Source organism: Nycticebus coucang, chromosome 2, assembly GCF_027406575.1.
Source record: "Nycticebus coucang isolate mNycCou1 chromosome 2, mNycCou1.pri, whole genome shotgun sequence".
Taxonomy (NCBI): domain Eukaryota; kingdom Metazoa; phylum Chordata; class Mammalia; order Primates; family Lorisidae; genus Nycticebus; species Nycticebus coucang.
The window spans coordinates 78,140,615-78,161,929 of record NC_069781.1 but is presented as its reverse complement, the minus strand read 5'-3'; the positions used below and the strand labels follow the sequence as shown (position 1 = coordinate 78,161,929).

The following is a 21,315-nucleotide window of genomic DNA, read 5'->3' as shown; positions in this document are numbered from 1 at the left end:
GGTATTGGATTATTTGCATAAAGAATCCATCAACTTTTTATTGTACAGTTGAGATTTCCTTCATTTTGCCCTATAAAATCAAGTGAGCCACAGTTTATTGAACACCTACTAAGTGCAAAGCCTAATTTAAAAAAATATAGGAGTCTTTTAGGTCAGCATTCCAGAATTCCAAGGCTCTTTTGTCTAAATGCCCTGTATGCTGAGAGCTGCTTTAATCACTTGCAGTCTGCCTCCAGCCTGTGGAGATTTGTGGCCCAATCATAGATTCCTGTCCTGTTGTGAAACAGGAATAACATTTGTGACACTGGAACAAACTCACGATGAATGGCTGGTTCCGCTGACCAGCAGCTCCATTTCACTTCTGCATTTAATTGCCTGCAAAAGCTGTTTATTGCCTTGTGCACTCCTCCACGGCAACATTATCTCTTAAATAAACATGTTGTACCAGGTTGACAAGGGAGAGGTGCATATCAAGTGTGCAGAAATAAATATGGGAGGACTCCAAGCTGCACCCAGGATCTCTTTTCAGTCCCTCTGGCAGGCGCCCTCTTGATTGCATTTGTGAAGTTGTGCCATTATAGACTTAGATCCCAGCCAGTCAGGGTGTAGTCTAATGGCAACATTAGTGATATCTTTCTTTCTGGTGGCTGTTTTGGTCTCCATATGATGTATTTCATAGTATGGCTGTTTACAATTATGCACCTTTTGGAATGGATTTATATATTAAATGAACGTGTGTGAGGGCCTACTGTGTGAATAAAACAGACAAAAACCGAGAAAAGCAAGTCTTGGGAGAAGGCTGCTGCTCATGCCTGTAATCCTAGCACTCTGGGAGGCCAAAGTGGATGGATTGCTTTTGCTCAGGAGTTCAAGACCAGCCTGAACAAGAATGAGAACCCCCTCTCTACTAAAAACAGAAAAATTAGCCAGGTATTGTGGCAGGCATCTGTAGTCCCAGCTACTCAGGAGCTGACGGAGGAGGAGCAAGTATCGCTTGAACCCAGGCTAGAGTTAGTGAGTCTTTTGTCTAAAAAAAAAAAGAAGCAAGAAACAAGTACTTTTGGAGCATTTGCTCTGTGGAAGTGGCCATGGCCTCTGCAGCTGCACTGGGTAGGATGCTGTGAAGCCGAAGCTTAAGCTTAGCCTGGGACTATGGTGCATACATGTGCCTTCCTTCCCTCCTTATTTTACGTTTTCTTGATCTTTGAAATCCAGTTGGAAACCACTTCATCAGTGTGTCCCCAGGGTAATAACAAAGTTCTTTAGGGGCTTCTGGATGCTTCTTTAGCAACTGTGTGGACTTAACTTTCAGTGAGCTTCTGGACCTGCAGGGTGCTTTTCCGTCCCTTTCATGGAAGCCCTATGAACATCCTCATGCTAGTCCAGCATTTTGGGGGACTCCTTCACATGCCCCCCAAGTAGGTCTTGCACCTGGCACACAGCAAGGACACAATGATTGGGCCTGCCAGATGAGCAGGGCAACCTTGGAGAATCTTCTTTTTAAAGAAACTCAATTGGAAAGTCATGGCAGACCATAGAAAGTTTATAGCCAGTGCAGTTGAAGGCCTCAGGCTCCTTTGAGGTTGTGTGTGTTTTGGGGGTTGTCACATTGCCCCTACTGTAAACATGCTCTTAAATTGCCTGTTGAGTTTTAGCCATGTCTAAATGTTTTCTTCTGAAACATCATTCCTCATCAGGTTCCTCTCTTTTAAGGAGAAATCAAAATAAATACAATTCTCTTGAGCCTTTATACCATATTCTTACTCCTGCAGGAAGCAAAAGCTCCTGTCTCCCAGCTGGCCCTTTAAGAGCAGCGCAGTAGTCTTTGGGCCATCCTGTCTCCCTCTGAAACTTCACAGCCTGGATGAGTACAGCCCTGCCTTTCTGTTTTCGGGCTATCACCTTACAAACCTGCGCTTCCACTACGGAATTGCTATATTGTCTCATTTTAACTGATGACAAGTGATGACCATGGCAGTCATCATCTGATTTTTACTACACCTTTCTGTGAAGGTATTGCTGTTTTGTTTCACAGATGATGAAAGCTTAATGACTTGCATGCTTTTGATCCTGCAGTGAAGGCAGGTGTTGTAAGAATTGGTACCTGTGCTGACAGTGTTTTCGGTGGCTTTTTGTGGAGCCAGAGCTCAGCGAGGGTGGTGGCAGGCATTTAGATGCTCAACTATGTAGATGGTAAGACATGCGACTGAGGAAAATCTATCAGTACTGCACAGTAGAGACATTTTTTTCTTAGTATTTTGGTTAAAAACGTGTGGATTCCAGAAGAAAGTAGAACTGGCCTCTGGGTCACTGAGAAACAGGCAGCTCTGACTCAGAGAATGTCTACAAGGAGCTGGGCTCTGGATGGACTAAAGGCTTATTTTTTCAATCTGGTTGAAAGGGCAGTAGTATCCCAGGAAATCTAGATACAGTGTTAAGTTCAGATGTACAGGAGCCTTTGGGGGGATCTATATACATTCTGGTCAGTCCTGTAGACTCATTTCCATTCTTACATGAGCTCAGTTTGATATAGACGGAAACCTCGCAAAGTGCCCATGTACCCCAGGAACCGCTCCAAAATTGAATTGGAGGTGGAAGAGTATTTTGCAAGTTTGTTACATTACCTATTTTCTGACACAACAATATCACCGTTAGTAAATAATACATTCATTTGGGGATTTCATAATCCGCTGGGAAATTAGATAATTAGATCACAGTATTTGAAAGCTTTCAGATTCAATTTGGTTGAGCTGGTGGTCAAAATCTTATCCATTTATGTTTTCCCTTTTAGCTTATCTTTTTTTTTTTTGTTAAGTAGGCATGACTATGATATGAAAATAGTTGCTTTTCAGAATGTTTAAGTACATAGGTAAGCGATTCTCAAATTTCTTGAGAGTCCGTATTTCTGTGGTCTGTTAAGTGTTCCTCATTATGTGAATAAAGATGAAAATCAAAGGAATGCATAACAGACAGGAGTGCCCTGCTTTTTAAATACCATTATCAGAACTATGATAGAAAAATAAAAAGAATAGGGTTGCAAAAAAATTTCCATCCTACTAGAGTGTGTGTAAGATAGTCCCTCCTTCCTTCATCCACTGATCATTCCTGTGCAGTGGCTCCTCCGTGCCTGGTGCGGGGCTCGACTTCCAAGTACTGAGTCACAGTGGAATGGACAGGAAGAAGAGTCAGGACGCAAATCATCTCTTATTGCATTTGTAATTTGGGGTTATCCTGGGGAGAGCTGCGATGCTTTATGAAAAGGTGAGCCCTCAGTAGGTAAGGCGCTGGCCCCATATACCGAGGGTGGCGGGTTCAAACCCGGCCCCGGCTGAACTGCAACAAAAAAATAGCCGGGTGTTGTGGCGGGCACCTGTAGTCCCAGCTGCTCGGGAGGCTGAGGCAAGAGAATCGCTTAGGCCCAGGAGTTGGAGGTTGCTGTGAGCTGTGTGATGCCATGGCACTCTACCGAGGGCCATAAAGTGAAACTCTGTCTCTACAAAAAAAAAAAAAAAACCCTAAAAGAAAAAGAAAAGGTGAGCCCTGTGCAGTGCCATGCCAAAAGACAGAGTGAAGAGGAGCATTTTATCACTGCGGTTATTGAGAATAGCCATGCATGGTGACAATTAAAAGCAGACTGACTTTGGGTTTTTGTGAGCACGCCCCCTTGCGGCCTGAAGTAGATAGGTTGCTTTTCACCCTCCTGCCTGGGTGTGACCTGGGCCTCCTGACTTCACGGTAAAGGAACACAGCCTCCTGGGCAGGGGCTCAAAAGCAGATTGAGAAACAGGGGAAAAGGTGTTATGTTTTTATCTTTTTCATCTTTTTTTTTTTTAAACCACATTCCTTCTCATAAACATTGTTTTTGGCAATTTTCACTTCCCACCAAGTCATTCTGGAAAAGGAAGGCAGGCATCCTAAGTCCCTGTTTTGACTATTTGTATAAAACTAAAAAACGTGAGGGCATACATTTCTCTCCCTGTGTGTGTTTGTGTTGGATAGTGTTAGTGTAGGATTGTGAGTCAGTTTTTCAACTTTTAAAAATTTTAAGCAGAGGGCGGCGCCTGTGGCTCAGTCGGTAAGGCGCCGGCCCCACATACCGAGGGTGGCAGGTTCAAACCCGGCCCCGGCCAAACTGCAACCAAAAAACAGCCGGGCGTTGTGGCGGGCGCCTGTAGTCCCAGCTACTTGGGAGGCTGAGGCAAGAGAATCACTTAATCCCAGGAGTTGGAGGTTGCTGTGAGCTGTGTGAGGCCATGGCACTCTACCGAGGGCCATAAAGTGAGACTCTGTCTCTACAAAAAAAATTTAAGCAGAGAATGGACTTCTCTTTCAAGTATTGAACAGAATACTTATGTACTTAAAACAATATTTGAAGTATGTAGTGAGATTTTTTTTTTTTTTTTTTGAGACAGAGCCTCAAGCTGTCGCCCTGGGTAGAGTGCTGTGGCATCACAGCTCACAGCAACCTCCAACTCCTGGGCTCAAGTGATTCTCCTGCCTCTTCCTCCCAAGTAGCTGGGACTACAGGCACCCGCCACAACACCTGGCTATTTTTTGGTTGCAGCCGTCATTGTTGTTTTCGGGCCCAGGCTGGATTTGAACCTGCCAGCTCAGGGTGTATGTGGCAGGTGCCTTAGCTGCTTGAGCCACAGGTGCCGAGCTGTAGTGAGATGTTTTTTGTATGAGAGTTATTGGGTAGCAAACCCAGAAGAGAGTGTTTGAGTGTGACCACCCACTCTCCTATTGATGCCCCTCCAAAGACACAGTGGTCCTGGAGGAGAAGGGGACAGTGTTAGCAGGAGAGTTGTCTAGCAGTCTCATGCACACTTTGTATTTCATGCCCTTTGATCCATCCTTAAACATCCTTATCGGGGATTGTCGGTGCCCTTTTGTGGATGAGGAAACTGAGCCTCTGAGAGGTGAAGTAACTCGTTAGTGTCACACAGCTGGTAGTGGGGATGCTGAAGTTTGAAGGACGATTGCCTGCCTGCAAAGGTCACGTTCCCATGATGTCTCTGCCTTCTTTGTAGGGCAGTACGTGTTTCCTGGTCTTCCTTGTATAATGCCTCGGAATTCTGGAGAACCACGTAGGATGCTAGCTCTCAAGCTTGGTTCTGTGTCCGCATACACTTTCACATACACACAATATACACTTTAGGAGAAATATGCTGTTTTTGGTCATTCTTGCATCGTTTTGATTACTTAGAGTTGAATGCTCTCTGTCATGGTCTTAGAGCAGGAAGGGTCCTTTCATGCCACCTGAAGTTGGGTATGTCCACCAGACAGTGTTCAGATCTTCTACCACTTTGGGTACACTGTGTGAGCGTATGTGGCTTGTCCTTAGAAGGTGGCCCAGACAGCCTCACCTTGCCCTCCTGGCAGGCTGTCGTGTTCAGTATTCATAAGACACCCTTCACACTGCTGATTTATGCTAAAAGTATCCTTATGTTTCTGACAGCTCATGTGTGACATGAATGTAATCCATATTTCTTAGCGCAGCTAATCCAAGTGGCTTATTTCCCTATATTGCTGATGGGGCTATATCTCTTGATGTCACAGCTATGGAGATTGTGATGGTAACATATTGTTTCTGGGTCACCAGTTTTGTCTAAAACAGTAGGTTGGAACAGAGTAGCAAAGGTTAATTAAGTTTGTCCATCATGGTGGGGACGGATATGGATGCCTCTGATATTTCTGGTCTAAAATCAAAGTTCCCAGATGTGCGGTTATGGGCTTCTTCTCTCCTCATTTTCGAACTAGAAAAAAAAAAGTTTCTCATTTGCATTTGGAAACGGGGAAGACATGAAGAGTTGTTAAAAGCCAAAGACGATGAGTCAGCCTTTGTAATAACCGTATACAGTACCTTTATTTAAAATCAAATAGCTGGCTTGGTTCAGTAGAGAGAAATGCCAGCAGCTTCTGGGGGAACTGGCTCTGAATCTTGCCTTCTTAGCTTAATCCCCGTGAGCTGAACCAGGTTATTTGATCTGTCTGAGCAGTTTCTTCCTGTGTTGATGGTTGTTAAATTATGAGGATTGAATGGGATAACAAACGTTTCTGTAGTTTCTCAATAAGTGCTCGTTTCTTCCTCTGAAATTCCATTAGTCCTGTAGTCAGTAAGCAACAGTTTCTTAGGAAAAGTGAATGAAGAATGTCACCACCACAGGCACTCCTGCAATCCAGCAATCCTATGAGGTGTTATATAATTCTTGCAGAAACTGGCTATATTAGAAAGTGGAGAGCCCAAGGTCTTGATTGTTATTAGTCAAATTTTTAAAATACAGACTTTCTCATGCTGTTTTCCTCCACCTATTTTACTGAAGCTCTATTTCCTATCAGCTGTTGTGTAAATGATACTTTTTCATTTAGCCTAGCTGTACGTGAGTTCGGCTGGTAAATTAGGGTCTGTAACTAGATGTGTGAGTCAGACAAATGCAAAGTTTTGACCCAGGAGTTAAAAAATCCAGCATAGATTTGTAAAGATGAGGAAGGCATTGGGCTGGCCCCAGCCAGACACTGTTCCAAATTGACTGTCCCTTTCTCTCTAGTGACCCCACCTCCCTGAAATGTACCAGTACTTCTCCAGGTTTTAGGAAAAGGAAACTTTCTAAAATTTGGATTTTTCTTAACTATGTACCTCTTTTTAAAGGGACTTGCCTCCCTTTGCCTGATTTAGACATAAATGACTTTAAAACATTTAGATGGGGACCCACAGTAAAAAACTGTTCCAGTATGCACAGAAAATGAAGTTTCGTAGAACAGCTTGTACCCACGTTGTGTGTGCAATGAATTCTCATGCATTTTTTATTCTCTTTATTCTATTTCATTCTGTTCACTCCCATACCTTTCTTTTAAACACATAGGCTGGCTGCAGACACAATTATTTGAGGGCCCAGTAAGGGGTAGGCACTTCTGCCTTTTGGAGAACATGGTCTTGAGAAGTACGCGCTTGTTCTGTTAGTACCACTCATGCAGATGGTGCAAACAAATGAGCAACACAAGTTAAAAAAAATAATGTGGCTTTTGTAAAAGGTAGAGATATTCACATTTTGCATTTTTTATAAAGACAAGCCAAATGGACCACTAAAAATATGATGTAATCCTGACATTCTGTGGGTTTTCTGTCCTTAATGCTTATTCAAGACTGATGTAGATTCCTGTTCTGTGCCCTCTCCAGGATTTCAGGGAATTGGGGGTAGGCTTGCTTCTGTCCTCATGATCAAGTTTGGTTCTGTTCTTCCAAATGACTTATTTTTCCATGGTCCATCTTATGGCTGTTTTTTAAAAAATTTTAATCCACCTTAAGAAAGGTATGGGGGTGAACAGAATGAAATAGAATAATAATTCAAAGTTCCCTTCAGTTCTTTTTGAAAAGCCCCACCCACCCATGTTTTCTTTTGTTTTTGCGCACGTTACAGACTTTCTAACGCTTTGGGAAACTTGGAGTTTATAACTTAAAACAGCTTAGATATATCACTTCTTAAGTGATTTTTTCTGCCATATTGTGCAAGCATCTTCTTTCTCTCCTCTGCTCCATCCTCTGATTTTCCTCTTTTCCCTCATCTGGGGAGGGAGCACCTCCTTTGCATTTTGGACAAGGAGCTCTGATGTCCTTCAGCTTCTCGGAGTCCTGAGTGTGGATCCTTGCCCTCAGCATGGCAGCTTTCCCCTTGACACGTGGAAGGATCTTTTGGGCTTTGTGGGAATTTTCTACAGGGGCTGGAGTCCTCCCTGAGGCATGTTTCTTCCTCTGCCTTTCTCTTTTCCTCTTCTTCCCTCTAGAGTAGGAAGTTCAAGGCATTTCATAGCATGAACCACCTAGGAGGAAGCAAGGTGAGTGGGGTGGAGGACATTAACAAAATTAGGAGAAAGAAAGTATTTCCAGAGGGCTGGATATAAAGGGGAAAGAAGTTGGAACAGTGGATTTTAGCAGGGGTATCTGCTTGCCTAACGTGACTCAGCTTTTGGCCTGTTGGTGTTTCAGGACTCCCTGAAATGTGTGCATAAAATGATCATTTTAGCAAGTGTGGAATGTCATAGAATGAGCAAGGAGTGTTTTTCAGCAGGTGACCGGGGCCTTTTGGGCGAAGCACCTTGCCCAGGTTAGGTCTGTGGGCTGGGATAGCTCACAGTGCATGTGGTTAGCTGAGCATTGCATTCAGATGATTGAAAACTAGATTGAAAAGAAGATTCTGTTAAAATGAAAGACATCATGGAATGAGGGCAAAAGTCTGTCCCAACCTTCACTCTTTGGGTCACCAGGAGACCTAGAATTCCACAGCCTGTGAAGACTCCTGCCTTCTTTTGCAAAATGTTCCTGTTCAGAAAACTAAAGATTTACCCCAAATGTGGCTTTTGCAATTAAAAAAAAACTGTAAGCCTCATATCAGTGCCAAGAAAATCTGTGCTCTGTTTGTTTAAATATCAGAGTTTGCAATTAGGAGTGTTGTCCTATAGAATAACTCTTCTAAGAAGACTGTCCCCTTCTTCACATCAATTCCAATTTTCTACAGCTTAAATCATGCTTAATAAACAAGTAGACGACAATTTGGCCTTCGCAGATCCCCTCATGCCACTCATCTGGGTGTAGTATAAGACCAGACATTCTTCCTATTGGAAATGTTAATTAGACACCAATGAATGTATTTAGGAATTTTTTTTGAAAAAGAAGTAAAGTCAAACATCTTTGTTTCTTTGGGATATTATTGTTGATGTCAAATAGGGTAGCTAAAGTACATAAAAGGAAACCTATGGTTCATATTCATTAGGATGTACTCAACAATTTAATAAAATAAGACCCCAAGCCATGAGGTTTGTTCTAGAGTTCATGCTAACACCATGTACCATAAGCATCTCTACCTGCCCAGCTTTTAGCTGGGGGTCGTATTCTGGTTCAGAGACTTGGTGATAACATAAAACGTGCCTCTGTGCTTGCCAGTTACCACTGCTTATAATAATAGTAGTCATAATTCACTGAAATCCTGGGTTTTAGCATTGACTTTGTTTATTTATTTAACTTGGAAAAAAAAAAACAAAACCTTGGGAAGAAACGAGGTGGTATTGCATAAAGGAAAAAAATACCTTTATCTCCCCTTAGCAGGTTTGAATAATTTCTCAGATTCGTTTACTGCTTCTGCCCCTCAGGACTTTGCTGTTTTCTTCTCACTAGAGGGGAGGGACTGAGCCCAGGGGGGGTGTTAGGTTAGTCTGAAGCAGGGCCTCTCATCCTCTGCACTGTTGGGAGGTTGGGTGGATAGTTCTTTGTTGTGTGGTGGACAGCTGTGTGCATGGTAGGACAGTGGCATGCTTGGCCTCCACCCATGGTTGCCAGCAGCATCAATAGCCCCAGCCCCACTGTAAGAAAAGTATCTCTGGGCATTGTCAGATGTCCTTTGGAAGACTAGATTGTCCCCAGTTGAGAACTGGCTGAAAATAAAACAATGCGTTTCAAAGGCTTTATTATTTTTCCATTTGTCTGAGTCAGTAGTACCAGGATTGTGAGTTTTTTCCCTGGAGTTAGAAGATAGCAGAAAGTGATTGGGAATTTGAAATCACGCCCTGCACGCCTTTGTCTGTGTGAACTGCCATTCAGTTTTAACTTCATATTTCAGAGGTTCACACATGCGCTTGGAAACACATGAGGCTGCCCTTCTTTCTTGCCTTCAGGTTGTCACATGGATTATTTATGGATTATTCTTTACAATGGGGGTAGGCTAAATTATTGTTGTATATTGGAATGCAGATAACTCAACTTCTATTTCCAGTATTTCCATATTATCCATATAATCCAATGCTTTCTGTAAACATAGAAAAGGGAGTTGGGGGGGGGCATATGCTTAGATTAGAAATTGTGTTTATTTTCCAGTAAGCTTTAGTTAAATAAGAACTACACTGCTCACTCGAATCTTTTCCCAAATAATATACACATTGGGGTTGGTCCCAGTTGACCAGTCTGTTTGTCAGACTCAGCCTTTTGTATCTTTTAGTTGACAAGGGGGATGTTGGGACTCACACCTCCCAGGTTGTGGAAGATATCTTGGTAATTGTAGAGCTTTTGTTCTCAATCTTGGCATCATATTAGAATTATCTTGGAAGTTTGAAAAAACAGGGCACATCTCCCAGTCCAGTTTAATCAGATTCTATAGGAGTGGGGCTGAGGCACCATTACTGGGTCCCCTCCTGCCCTTATTCCAGTAGGAGTGAAGGTTGAGAACCAGTGCAGATTTTTATAAGTAAAGTTTTATTGGAACACAACTATGTCCATCCATTTACTGGTTGCCTAGAGATCCTACATGGCTTGCAGAGCCTAAAATATTTACTGTTTGACCATTTATGGTAAAAAGTTTGCTGACCCCTTCTGTAGGCTCATGGTGAACATTTTTCAAACATTCTGAAAAGCAGCTTTGTATAAACTTACACAGTAAGAGAAAAAAAAAGTCTAGCATTTTGCAGAGCTGGCAGGCTCTAACCCTGTCACTTTTGTTGTACACAGAGAAAATTGAAAAGCATTTTCCTTGAAGAACAGACTTGCAGATATTGTCAAAACTGAAGGAGATGTGACTAACTCAGCATTTGGAGCCGGGAGACTCCATGATTTATATTAGGCATTCTGTACTTAAAAGTCGGCACCTTGCTCCTAATTCAGTGTTCATTACTCAGACTGTGTAATTGACTTGAGGGAAGTCTATGGAGGCAGAAATGGCTCTTCAGGTCAGAGCGCCTGAGTTTGTTATTACCACTGCAGCAATTCTAGATGGCCACACCCCTGAAAAGAGTCTTTTAGCTCTGGAGAATATTATGTCTAAAAAGAAAAATAATGAAAATTAAAAATTGCTATTTGTGTATTTCTAGCTTCCCCCAGTTTAGGTGGAAACTTGGTGGTTGTAAACAGTTGATAAAAAGACGAGTTTTTGGTTGATTTTTAGAAGGCCCTCCTTTGGTCATGGCCCCCAGAGGTGCTAAGGATGAGAGACAGGGTCACTCGTTCTATCCTCTTTTCATTAGAACCAGGTTTGAGGGCCAGCAGTCAACATCTCTGCCCCAGACTTAATGCTTCACAATGTGCATTTTAAAAAAAAATTTCAGATTAATATGAGGGTACAAATGATTAGGTTACAATCGTTTGCATTTGTTATATAAGGTCCCTGTCGTCGTCGTGTTTCACTCCTAGGAGATGTGCCATATACCCTTACATTGTGCCCATCGGATGGGAGCACTCCAACCCTCTCCCTCCTCCCCTCTCCTTCTTCCCTTTTCTCTTTTCCTCAACTTGAGTTGAGTTTTTCCCTTGTGTGGGTGTGTATTAGTTCCTCTGCCAGATTCATACTAGTATTGAGTGCATCGGATACTTACTTTTCCATTCCATACTTTACTAAGAAGAATGTGTTTCAGCTCCATTCAGATTAATACAAAGATGTAAAGTCTCCATCTTAAAAATGGCTGAATAGTATTCCATGGTATACACAGACCACAGTTTATTAATCCTTTCCTTGGTTGATGGGCACTTAGGTTGTTTCCCCATCTTGGCAATTGTAAATTGAGCTGTGATAAATAATCTTGTGCAGATGTGCTTATGATAAAATGACTTTTTTCTTCTGGGTAGATACCCAGTAACAGGATTGCAGGATCAAACATAAGGTCTGTTTCGAGTGCTTTGAGGGTTCTCCATACTTCTTTCCATAGAGGCTGTATTAGTTTGCAGTCCTACCATCCGTGTAAAAGTGTTCCCTTCTCTTCACATCTGCACCAAGATCTGCAGATTTGAGACTTTGTGATGTGGGCTGTTTTCACTGGGGCTAAGTGGTATCTCAGAGTGGTTTTGATTTGCATTTCTCTGATGATTAGGGACAATTGAGCATTTTTTTCATGTGCATGTTGCCCATTCATTTGTCTTCTTCAGAGAAGATTCTGTTCATGCTTTTTTGCCCAATGATAGATGGGGTTGTTTGCTCTTTTTCTGTTGAGAGCCTTCATTTTAACAAGACCCACTGTGTGTGTGCACAGTGAGAGCACTGGGCAGCAGTGGTATATAACTGGACCTCGGTCTGTGTAGTAAACCGCTAGTATTGCTTGCTCCTTGATTTCAAGGCTCTTTGGTGGACCGTCCTGCCTCTCTCTCATTAGGGCAGAATTCCCCCTTTGATGGTAGAAAATGAAAGTGGGGTGACTGACCTAGAAAAAATGACGGTCTGTATACTTCAAAAAGACAAACTAGAAAGGATAAAGGAAACGTCCCAGATAAACTTCACTTGAAAGGAAATAATCACCTACAACGGAGTCTTCTTTGTCTCTCCAAGAGGAAATAAATGGCCCATCAGAGCATAGAACTGAGCTGGGGAGCAGTAAGATGATCAACAGTGAATCCTTTGAGTCTCTCAAAGTAACATACAGAAACTTTCTCTCAAGTAATGCTATAATATTCAAAGTACAGAAAAAACTTCATTTTAATTCCTTTCCACAATAAGTGCACAGTGGAAATTGAGAGTGCATATGGTTTTGTTGGGAGCATTGGCTTGTTCACATGTTTCTTTGTAACCCCATCTCACAGATTGAGACTTTAATATTAAACAAATATATGTAAAATTTTTTTGCACTGAAATTATATAAACATTGGATGTAATCTTGTTAGCTTGATATTTTAAGGAATTGAAACCTAGCAATCTTATTGGAGAGGTAAGAATTGATCTCCAGCTGCTTTCTGATTCTGATGAGAGTGGAATAGGAACCACATTACCTGGAGGGGGGATGTGCTTTGACACACCAAAGACAAGACATTTTTGCAAACTCACATGTTGCCAAGGTTTCAAATTTTTGCTGCAAGGCCGATTTACTTTCATTAACTGAAATTCTGGTGATCTAAGCTAAGTTGCATTCAGCATAGTCAGTGTCAAGCTAATGAGGTTTTATTGCAAAGCTTTTATTTTTAATCTGAAGGAAAACACGTTTAGGGCTTCTAAACACTAAAGAAAAAATTTTGGCTTTAGACCAGTGTTCATTCTGGTGCCAAACTTCCAATGAAGTTCAAATTCATACAACCTGAACTTTATTCACAGGTTATCCTAATAGAGTAATTCTTAACTTTGCTCTATTGAACTGCCTTAAAATTTCCTGTTTCAAACAGCTTGATTAAAACAATGTTTAAAATTATACTCTTAGGCCAGTGGTTACTTGGGACATTGTCCAGAATTCACGTGCTAGAGAATCTTGAGGAAGCCTGAACTTGGTTTTATCTTGCAAGGCTCTTGCCAAGTTAGCACCGTTTTCTGTATAAAGTAGCATTCCAAACATTTGATTGGAAAACATAATTGTGAAATTGTTCCTTAATTCTGGACAGAATTGGTTATCTTGAACATTTCTTTAGATTGACTTTATTTAAAAGTGAATACCCTCTGTCTAGTGTAGTAACTCATACCTATAATCCTAGCACTCTGGAAGGACCAGGCAGGTGGATTGTTTGAGCTCAGGAGTTTGAGACCAGAACAAGAATGAGACCCTGTCTCTACTAAACAGAAAAACTAGCTGAACATTGTGGTAGGTGCTTGTAGGCCCAGCTGCTTGGGAGGCTGAGGCAAGGGGATTGACTGAGCCCAAGAGTTTTGAGGTTGCTATGAGTTATGATGCCAAGGCACTCTACCCAGGGCACAGCAAGAGACTTTGTCTCAAGAAAACCCCCCAAAACAAAAAATAAAAGTGAATACCCTCTAAATTTAAGTTGTTGAAGACATTAGAAATGATTGACGTTCAGCTCAGTTCTTGTGTGGAGAGAGGATCGGGAGTTGAATGCTCAGTATCTGTACCAGGCTCCCTGTAAGAAACAGTTCCGGCTTCTCATGGAATTGGGTCTTTACACAGTCATCAGCAGGGCCAGGAAGGCAGAAGTTGGGGCCTCTCCTGAGCCATCAGGTCATGTCTCCTCAGCTTTGAATGAAAGCTCCAAAAGCTGCAGGGAACTAACTGCTCCTTTCATAAAAGCTGCCCTTTGGTTCCAAAGACAGGGTCTGCCTGCCAGAAAAACAAATGACTGCCAAGCCCAAGTGCAGCTGCCACTGCTGCTGGAGGGACAGCTGTGCTTCCCTGCTGTCTTTCCATTCTCACTCCATATGGCCAGTTAGCAGAATCTAGATCCCAGACTTCTGTCCCCTGCTGTAGGGAACAGAGTAAAAGGAGCTGGGATGGACGCTGAGTGGTCTGGATGTTACTTTTCTATAGCCTTTTAAAAATATCCTATTTAAAAAATATTCTATTTATTTGAACTCTGTAAACAAGGTGTAAATGTGTGAAGAGGTTCGATGACGTGCTCCCGGTCAGAGAAGCTGGTCAGTGTTACAGCAGATGGTGTTTGCTTCTGAGCCGTGCTGTCCCTTCTCTGCTATTGTATCTTCCTCGGAACTGGTTAGTTCAGCACCATATGAGCAGAGGCAATTTCAGGGGTGCTTTAGACGGGACCCCACGGTAGAATTGGTACCTTCAAGATGCACAATGCTTGTATTTCGGAGGCCCAGTGCACTGGAGGAGCATATTCCTGGTAGAAGATATCCAATTTGAATAGGCCATTCCCCACACTTACAGAAATAGACAATTCTTGGAATAATGGTAAAATGAACCTTTGGTCTCAATGTATTTTTTTTTTTCTTTAGCAGATGAAAAACTCGGAGAACCGCCATGCGATGAGTTCCCAGTACAGGATGCATTCTTACTATCCGCCTCCCTCTTACCTGGGCCAGAGCATGTCCCAGATCTTCACTTTTGAAGATGGCCCTTCTTATTCGGAAGCCAAAGCGAGCGGTAGGTGTCTGGTTACACAGACTGTATTTCAGGTGGTGAGAGGACGCTTGTCCACTACTGGGTCCCAAGCCCTCCCTAATGCTTTATCTGTTTATTGCTGTGTGAAACTTAGGTAAGTATCCTTTAAAGTATTTACTTATGGAGTAACTTTGCTTTGCTTGATTCCTAATGCCATGTTTGGATACCTAGAGTGACAATAGGATGAGAGACTCCCATTTGGAAGCTAAAAATGTATGGTTTTGAGGATCGATATGAAACACAGAGGTACTTGAAATGTGGTTCAGGTCCTGATACTTTTTGTGAGATGAATTTCTGTATATCGAAAACTCATTTCCCAAAGATTTTCATTTTAAAATTGAAGGTGTATTTATCTTTTGGGGAGGAAATAAAATAACACAATAAAACATTTTGAATACAATAGATCTCAGAGTTTATGCAGTAGCAATGCTAATAACTCTGATATAATGGCTTTAAAATAAAAAATGACTGTTTAATGAACCAAAGCACTTTGAAATACACAGTTCCTCAACTTCAGTTTTAACCTTCTCCCCAACGTTTACACTGTGATGATAGGCAGGTGTTTTATGACTGCTGTGTTTCCAGATCCTGTATTTAAGTTCTTTATATTTAAACATCATCTTGATTTACGAAAATGAGCGGGATATACAACTGAGGCGATAAATGGAAATCAGGTCAATAGTGAAACTTGGCAGAAAAGCAGATCCAATAGAACTTAACCTTGTACTAAATAAAAAGAGAACCTTATTTTCTAAATAACTTGACCCCATAGAGAACTTGTTTCTTTGCAAAGCAAATGTTTAGAGAATGAGAATCAAAATCTTCCACTGATTTGCAAATTTAGAGCAATAAAGACTAAAAAAGCTGGGAAAGTAATACCTTATTTATCATGCTAAAATAAAATAAAGGACCCTGTTAATATGAGACATATAGGTCATGATCCTATATAATCTGAGCTGTAGAGAGAGTGATGTATATATCATTGATTTCATTTTCACTTTTATTAATAATCCCCTTCTGTTGGGAGTGGTCAAGAACAACTCTGTTTTCATAAATATTCACAATATATATGTCCATATGACCGTCTTTCCATACTGCCACAAACTCCTGAAGGATGGAGAACACAGTTTATATACATTTTTATCTGTTACGATGCCTTAAGTTATTTGCTGGTTGAGAGTCTGAATGAATGGATTTGGTAGTATTTTTAAGTGAGCTTGCCCTGTAAGGAAATACAAACACAAGAGGTCAAATTCCTAACTTATTCTTTGTCTAATGGAACCGGTGTATAATTTGGGGATAAAGCAGTTACAGGAACATTTGTTCATACAGAAAATCAGGAATGCAACCCACTTTCAGGAAGGAATTGCCTGAACTTTTTATTCTAGGAATAATGGAATATTTTTAGAAGCACTGGCATTCTTGAGACAACGGTGTAAATTCACAGCAGAGCAGTAAGACAAAAATATAAGAGGCAATTTATTAGATCAGAGAGGAAGAGATCTGGAGAGGAGCAGTAGTTTAAATTTATAGTGGAAAAGGAAGTGACTCAAAGGAAGGAGGTTACAGTCTGAGAGAGAAAAGACCATTTGTTGTAACTGTGTTCACAGGGAAAGACTGGGTAAATAACTGTAATTTCTTATAACTTACCTGGAGATGTGTATCTTCCAAAGAGTAGTGTGTGAGGAGGCCCCAGGCTTAACCTTCCTACTCTAACTCTTTAGTAATTAATCAGAAGCCTCACGCTTCAGAAATGAGAGTGTTAGCCAGGAAGAGCTGTGGTGAAATCTCAGTACTATCTACTTTGGAATTATCATGGAAGAGTGTATGAATTCATAGAAAATCCAAGCTAAGTTTTTTTTGTTTTCATTTTTTGTTTTGCATTTTACTTTGTTGCCCTTGGTAGAGTGCTGTGGCATCATAGCTCACAGCAACCTCAAACTCTTGGGCTCAAACAATCCTGTTGCCTTAACCTCTCAAGGAGCTGGGACTATGGGCGCCTGCCACAATACCCACCTATTCTTAGAGACAGGCTCTTGCTCTTGCTCAGGCTGGTCTCAAACTTCTGAGCTCAGGCTATCCATTTGCCTCAGCCTCCCAGAATGCTAGGATTACAGACAGGTATGAGCCACTGCTCCCTAGTAAAAACTTAGTCTTTCAGCTAAGTTTTTAAAGAAATAAGGCTTTATGACTCCAAATGTATGCTATGTTAGTTTGAGTTTGTTGTTGTTCTTTCTTTCTTTCTTTCTTTCTTTCTTTCTTTCTTTCTTTCTTTCTTTCTTTCTTTCTTTCTTTCTTTCTTTCTTTCTTTCTTTCTTTCTTTCTTTCTTTCTTTCTTTCTTTCTTTCTTTCTCTCTCTCTCTCTCTTTCTCTCTCTCTTTCTTTCTTTCTCTCTCTCTTTCTTTCTCTCTCTCTTTCTTTCTCTCTCTCTCTCTCTCTCTCTCTCTCTCCCTCTCTCTCTCTCTCTCTCTCCCTCTCTCTCTCTCTCTCTCTCTTTCTCTCTTTCTTTCTTTGTCACACTCTCTTGGCCAGGCTGGAGTTCAGTGGTGTAGTCACTGCATCCTTGAACTCCTCAGCTCAGTCCTCAGCCTGCAGAGTAGCTGGGACTCTAGGTGCCCACCATCACACCTAGCTTGATTTAAAAATTTTTTGTTTGTTTTTGTTTTTAGAGAAGGGATCTTGCTGTGTTGTCCAGCCTGGTCTCAAACTCCTAGTTTCAAGTGATCCTCCTACCTTGATCTCCCAAATGGCTGAAACCATAGGCATGAGCCACTGTGCCTGGTCTGTTTTAGGGGCTTATATGTTGCATTAAATTTTTTACAACGCAAGTGGGAAGGGAAAGGAAAATTGTGTTTGCAGCTCAATAAGGACACCCACAGGTCATTTCACAGGAGAGCAGGTCCTCAGTTTTATTATCTGAATTGGTGCAGTTGAGCTCTTTGGGGGCACCTTAGGGCCTTTGGGTTTGTGGGGCTGAGGCTGAGGACAGCATGCAACGAGGACATCAGTATATGCATTTGTGAGAAATTGGCAAAGGCTGACTGACGACCAGCCACATTAGCAGATTCATGATGAAATTATGATTTGTAAATAGGATATTTATTCTTGTACTTGGGGATTTGTAAATAATTGGAACTTTAAACTTATAGTTTCTAGTAAGTTTACTATTTTCTTTAAATTTTTATTTAAGTATACATTTTTCCATTAAATCTGTATATCTTCAATTTCTTTTAAGGTAAGTTTAAGCTTAGCCTCTCTTTACCATCTTAAAAAAAAGAATCCAGATTCACTGTTTTCTTTTGGGTTTGCTAAAGATTGCAACATGAAAATAAAATGTTGGAAGGAAAAGAATCCCAGGAGAAGTTTTCCTGCCATGTTCCTACTATTTAATGGTTTTTTTGTTTGTTTTTGTAAAAAGAGTAGGAGTCATTCTCTCTTCTTTCCTTAGGCTGAAAAATGTTAAGGAGGGGAGGAGATTGGGAAGATGGTGAGAACACCTGGGGCTTTGTGAGCTTTTGCAAGTACTTTAGCTTTTATTTCAAGTGACATGGGAAGCCATTGGAAGGCTTTGAGCATAGGTAACATGTCTGTCTTGTGGTTGTAAATGATCACTCTGATTTCAATTTAGGAGTAGACTGTAGAGAGGCAAGGGTGGAAGCAGGGATACTGGTTGGAAGGTGATATCAGTAATTTTGGTAAAAGAGGACAGTGGTGCAGTCAGGGTGGGAGCATGGTGGTAATGATGGGTGGTCAGATCCTGGGAATATTTTGAAATAGAAGCCAGAAGATGTGCTAATGAGTTTGATAATGCCATAGGAAGAGAGGTGTGAAGATTGACTCTATAATTTTTTACCTGATAAAGTATAGAATTGGAGGTTACACTTACTGAAGAAAAAAGGCCATGGGAAAAATAGGTTTTGTGGATCGGGAGATAACTTGGCATACGTGTGAGGTGTTCATGGGTCATTCAGGTAGATTGTCAAGTAGGAGTTGGATGCATGAAGTCTGAAGTTGAGGGGAAATTTGCCTGCTGCCAATGAAAGTGGGGATTTCAATGCATAGGTGTTATTGAACCTGTGAGATCTCCTAGAGAAAATCAAAGGACAAAGGACTGAGTCCTAGAGACCTCCAGTGTTGAGAGTTCCGTAGATGAGGAGGACCAGCAAAGGAGAAAGGAAGGAAGAGCAGCCTGTGAGGTGGGAAAACTGCAGATGAGTGGTGTCTTGGAAAGCAAGTTAAAATTATTTTAATGAACAGAGCCAAATAATACTGACAGGTCAAATGAGATGAGGACTGGAATTGACTATGGGCTGTTCCAAGGTAGAAAGGATCAGTGACCTTGCTGAGTGGCCATTTGGGTGGGGAAGCGGGAAGCAAGCCTTGTAGGGGTGCAAGGGAGAGAAGAATTGGGGCAGTCGGTACAGCGTCCTCAAAGAGTTTTGCTGTAAGAGTGTGAGCACTTCATAGTAACAGATGCAGGCTGTTCAGGAAGCAGGTAGTGGGAACATCCTGAAATTGATGCCTCCTCAGCTGGTGATGAAGAGGCTGGTCTTCACAGCAGCGCCTCTGTGTAAATAGACGCACATGGGCAGCATTTCATATCTGTGAACAGGCATCTTCCTCTGACGCTTGAGTATGAGTTCTATATGACTGGTAACAGCTACAAAAAGGTTTAGGTTTAAATGGTGAAGTTGAACAGAATTAGGCCCTTTGTCCATTTATTTTGTGATCTCAGTTTAAAAGTTAGAAATTGTGCCTCATTTCTTTTGGTCCTGTGGCTTCTTCTAACTCAGATGCAGTGTGGCAGGCTCCTGTGCAGCCTCAGCCTGCCTTCTCACACAGCCTGTGCTCTTTCCAGAAGGAAGCATTTGAGGTGTTTTCTACAGACTGCAAAGTGTTTGCGTGTTATTCATTAATGTGTGCAGGATGCCAGCAGCTCTGTGAAGCAGGGGCAGAGCATTTGCATTTTACCCAAAGGTCAGGTGGCCAGGGCCAGGGGAAGAGCCTGTCCGAGTTGAAGACCCTTGCTCCTCTGAGATATTGAGCAGCCTGCAGAGGTATCTGTGCTCCCAAACACATTTTTTTTTTTTTTTTGTAGAGACAGAGTCTCACTGTACCGCCCTCGGGTACCGTCACACGGCTCACAGCAATCTCTAACTCTCGGGCTTACGCGATTCTCTTGCCTCAGCCTCCCGAGCAGCTGGGACTACAGGCGCCCGCCACAACACCCGGCTATTTTTTTGTTGCAGTTTGGCCGGGGGCTGGGTTTGAACCCGCCACCATCGGCATATGGGGCCGGTGCCCTACTCACTGAGCTACAGGCGCCGCCCCAAACACATCTTTTTTAATCCATTTAGTGCTAACAGTTTTGTAGACCAGTGGACCTAGTAAGTGCCTGATTTCACTGGTACCATGTGCCTCTCCACAGTTGTCATGACTATATGCAAAACGCTTACCCCCCAGTGAGTGGACTTGCTTAGTGTAGCACATTAGAATTGGACTTTGTCATATTGCTGAACCTATTCGTTTTGCAGGTGAGAACAGTGTAGTTCTGCTCTCTGTTGGGAGGGCCTTCAGAGTTCTTGGCTCATGATCCAGAACACCAAAACTGCCTTTAATGTGAGGTGACATTCTGTGGCAAGTGGCTGTGTGGAGCGGTAGAACATTCTGTACTTAGATTCTGAATGGACCCATGATCCCAGCTCTGTAGCATTAGGATCACCACACTTCTCCAAGAGCTTGGCTTTCCTCACCTGTTACAAGAAGGCTGAGGATGTTGGCTCTGAGGAGGCCTTTTTAACGTAAGATGACTTAGCTTGTAAATAAGCTCAATAAATCACAACGTGCGATACATGATGGCAAACATTACCTTGACTCTTTATCATTCCATCCTGCAAGGGCTGTGTTGGCAGAATGATGTTCTGACCATGTTTGAAAGTTTGGCTCAGACAGGAAGGAGAGAGGGTCAAGGAATTGGAAGGCTGCTTTTGTTATGTGTGTGTGTTCTACCCTGAATTGTAAAGCAAGCCTGTAGGGGAGAAAAACATTGACCCTTGTCTTTCCCTGCTCTAAGGATAGCTGAGTGTGTTTTATGCGACATTTAGAAAATGTTGAGTTTAATTTAAACTTGGCATTTTAAGAAATGACTTATCATTTGCTAAATTTCAAAGAAAAGAGCCCTGGGCTGGTTAAGCCTATTTTCCTTATGTGATCTCTTTATTCTCAGCTTTATCTTTGAACAGAAAGTAAGTGGGACATTCAGTGGCAGCAAGGCCAGTGTGTAGAAGGGAGTGATTTGCAGCCCAGGAGAGGAGGTCTGGCTCAGATCCTCAGCTCTGGACCCAGCAGTGAGATGCTCAATTCAGTTCTTAAAGCTTCAGTTCTCTCATCTGGAAAGTTGAAAATGATAATTACAAATTTATGTGTTGTTATATGTGCATCACATAAGAAATGTTTTATGTGATGGATCCGTCACCATGGGTCCCCTATCTTTCTAGCACAGCAGGTGCCTGG

The 21,315-nt window shown here is 41.9% G+C and overlaps 1 protein-coding gene across 1 annotated transcript in view; it reads left to right on the top strand.

Moving 5' to 3' along the window:
* Window positions 1–21,315, top strand: part of DMRT1 (doublesex and mab-3 related transcription factor 1) — a 113,803-nt gene that overhangs the window by 56,664 nt on the left and 35,824 nt on the right. The window contains exon 4 of the mRNA XM_053575816.1: window positions 14,637–14,784. Within this exon, the coding sequence (XP_053431791.1) occupies window positions 14,637–14,784 (148 nt within the window). The remainder of the gene's footprint in view (window positions 1–14,636; window positions 14,785–21,315) is intronic.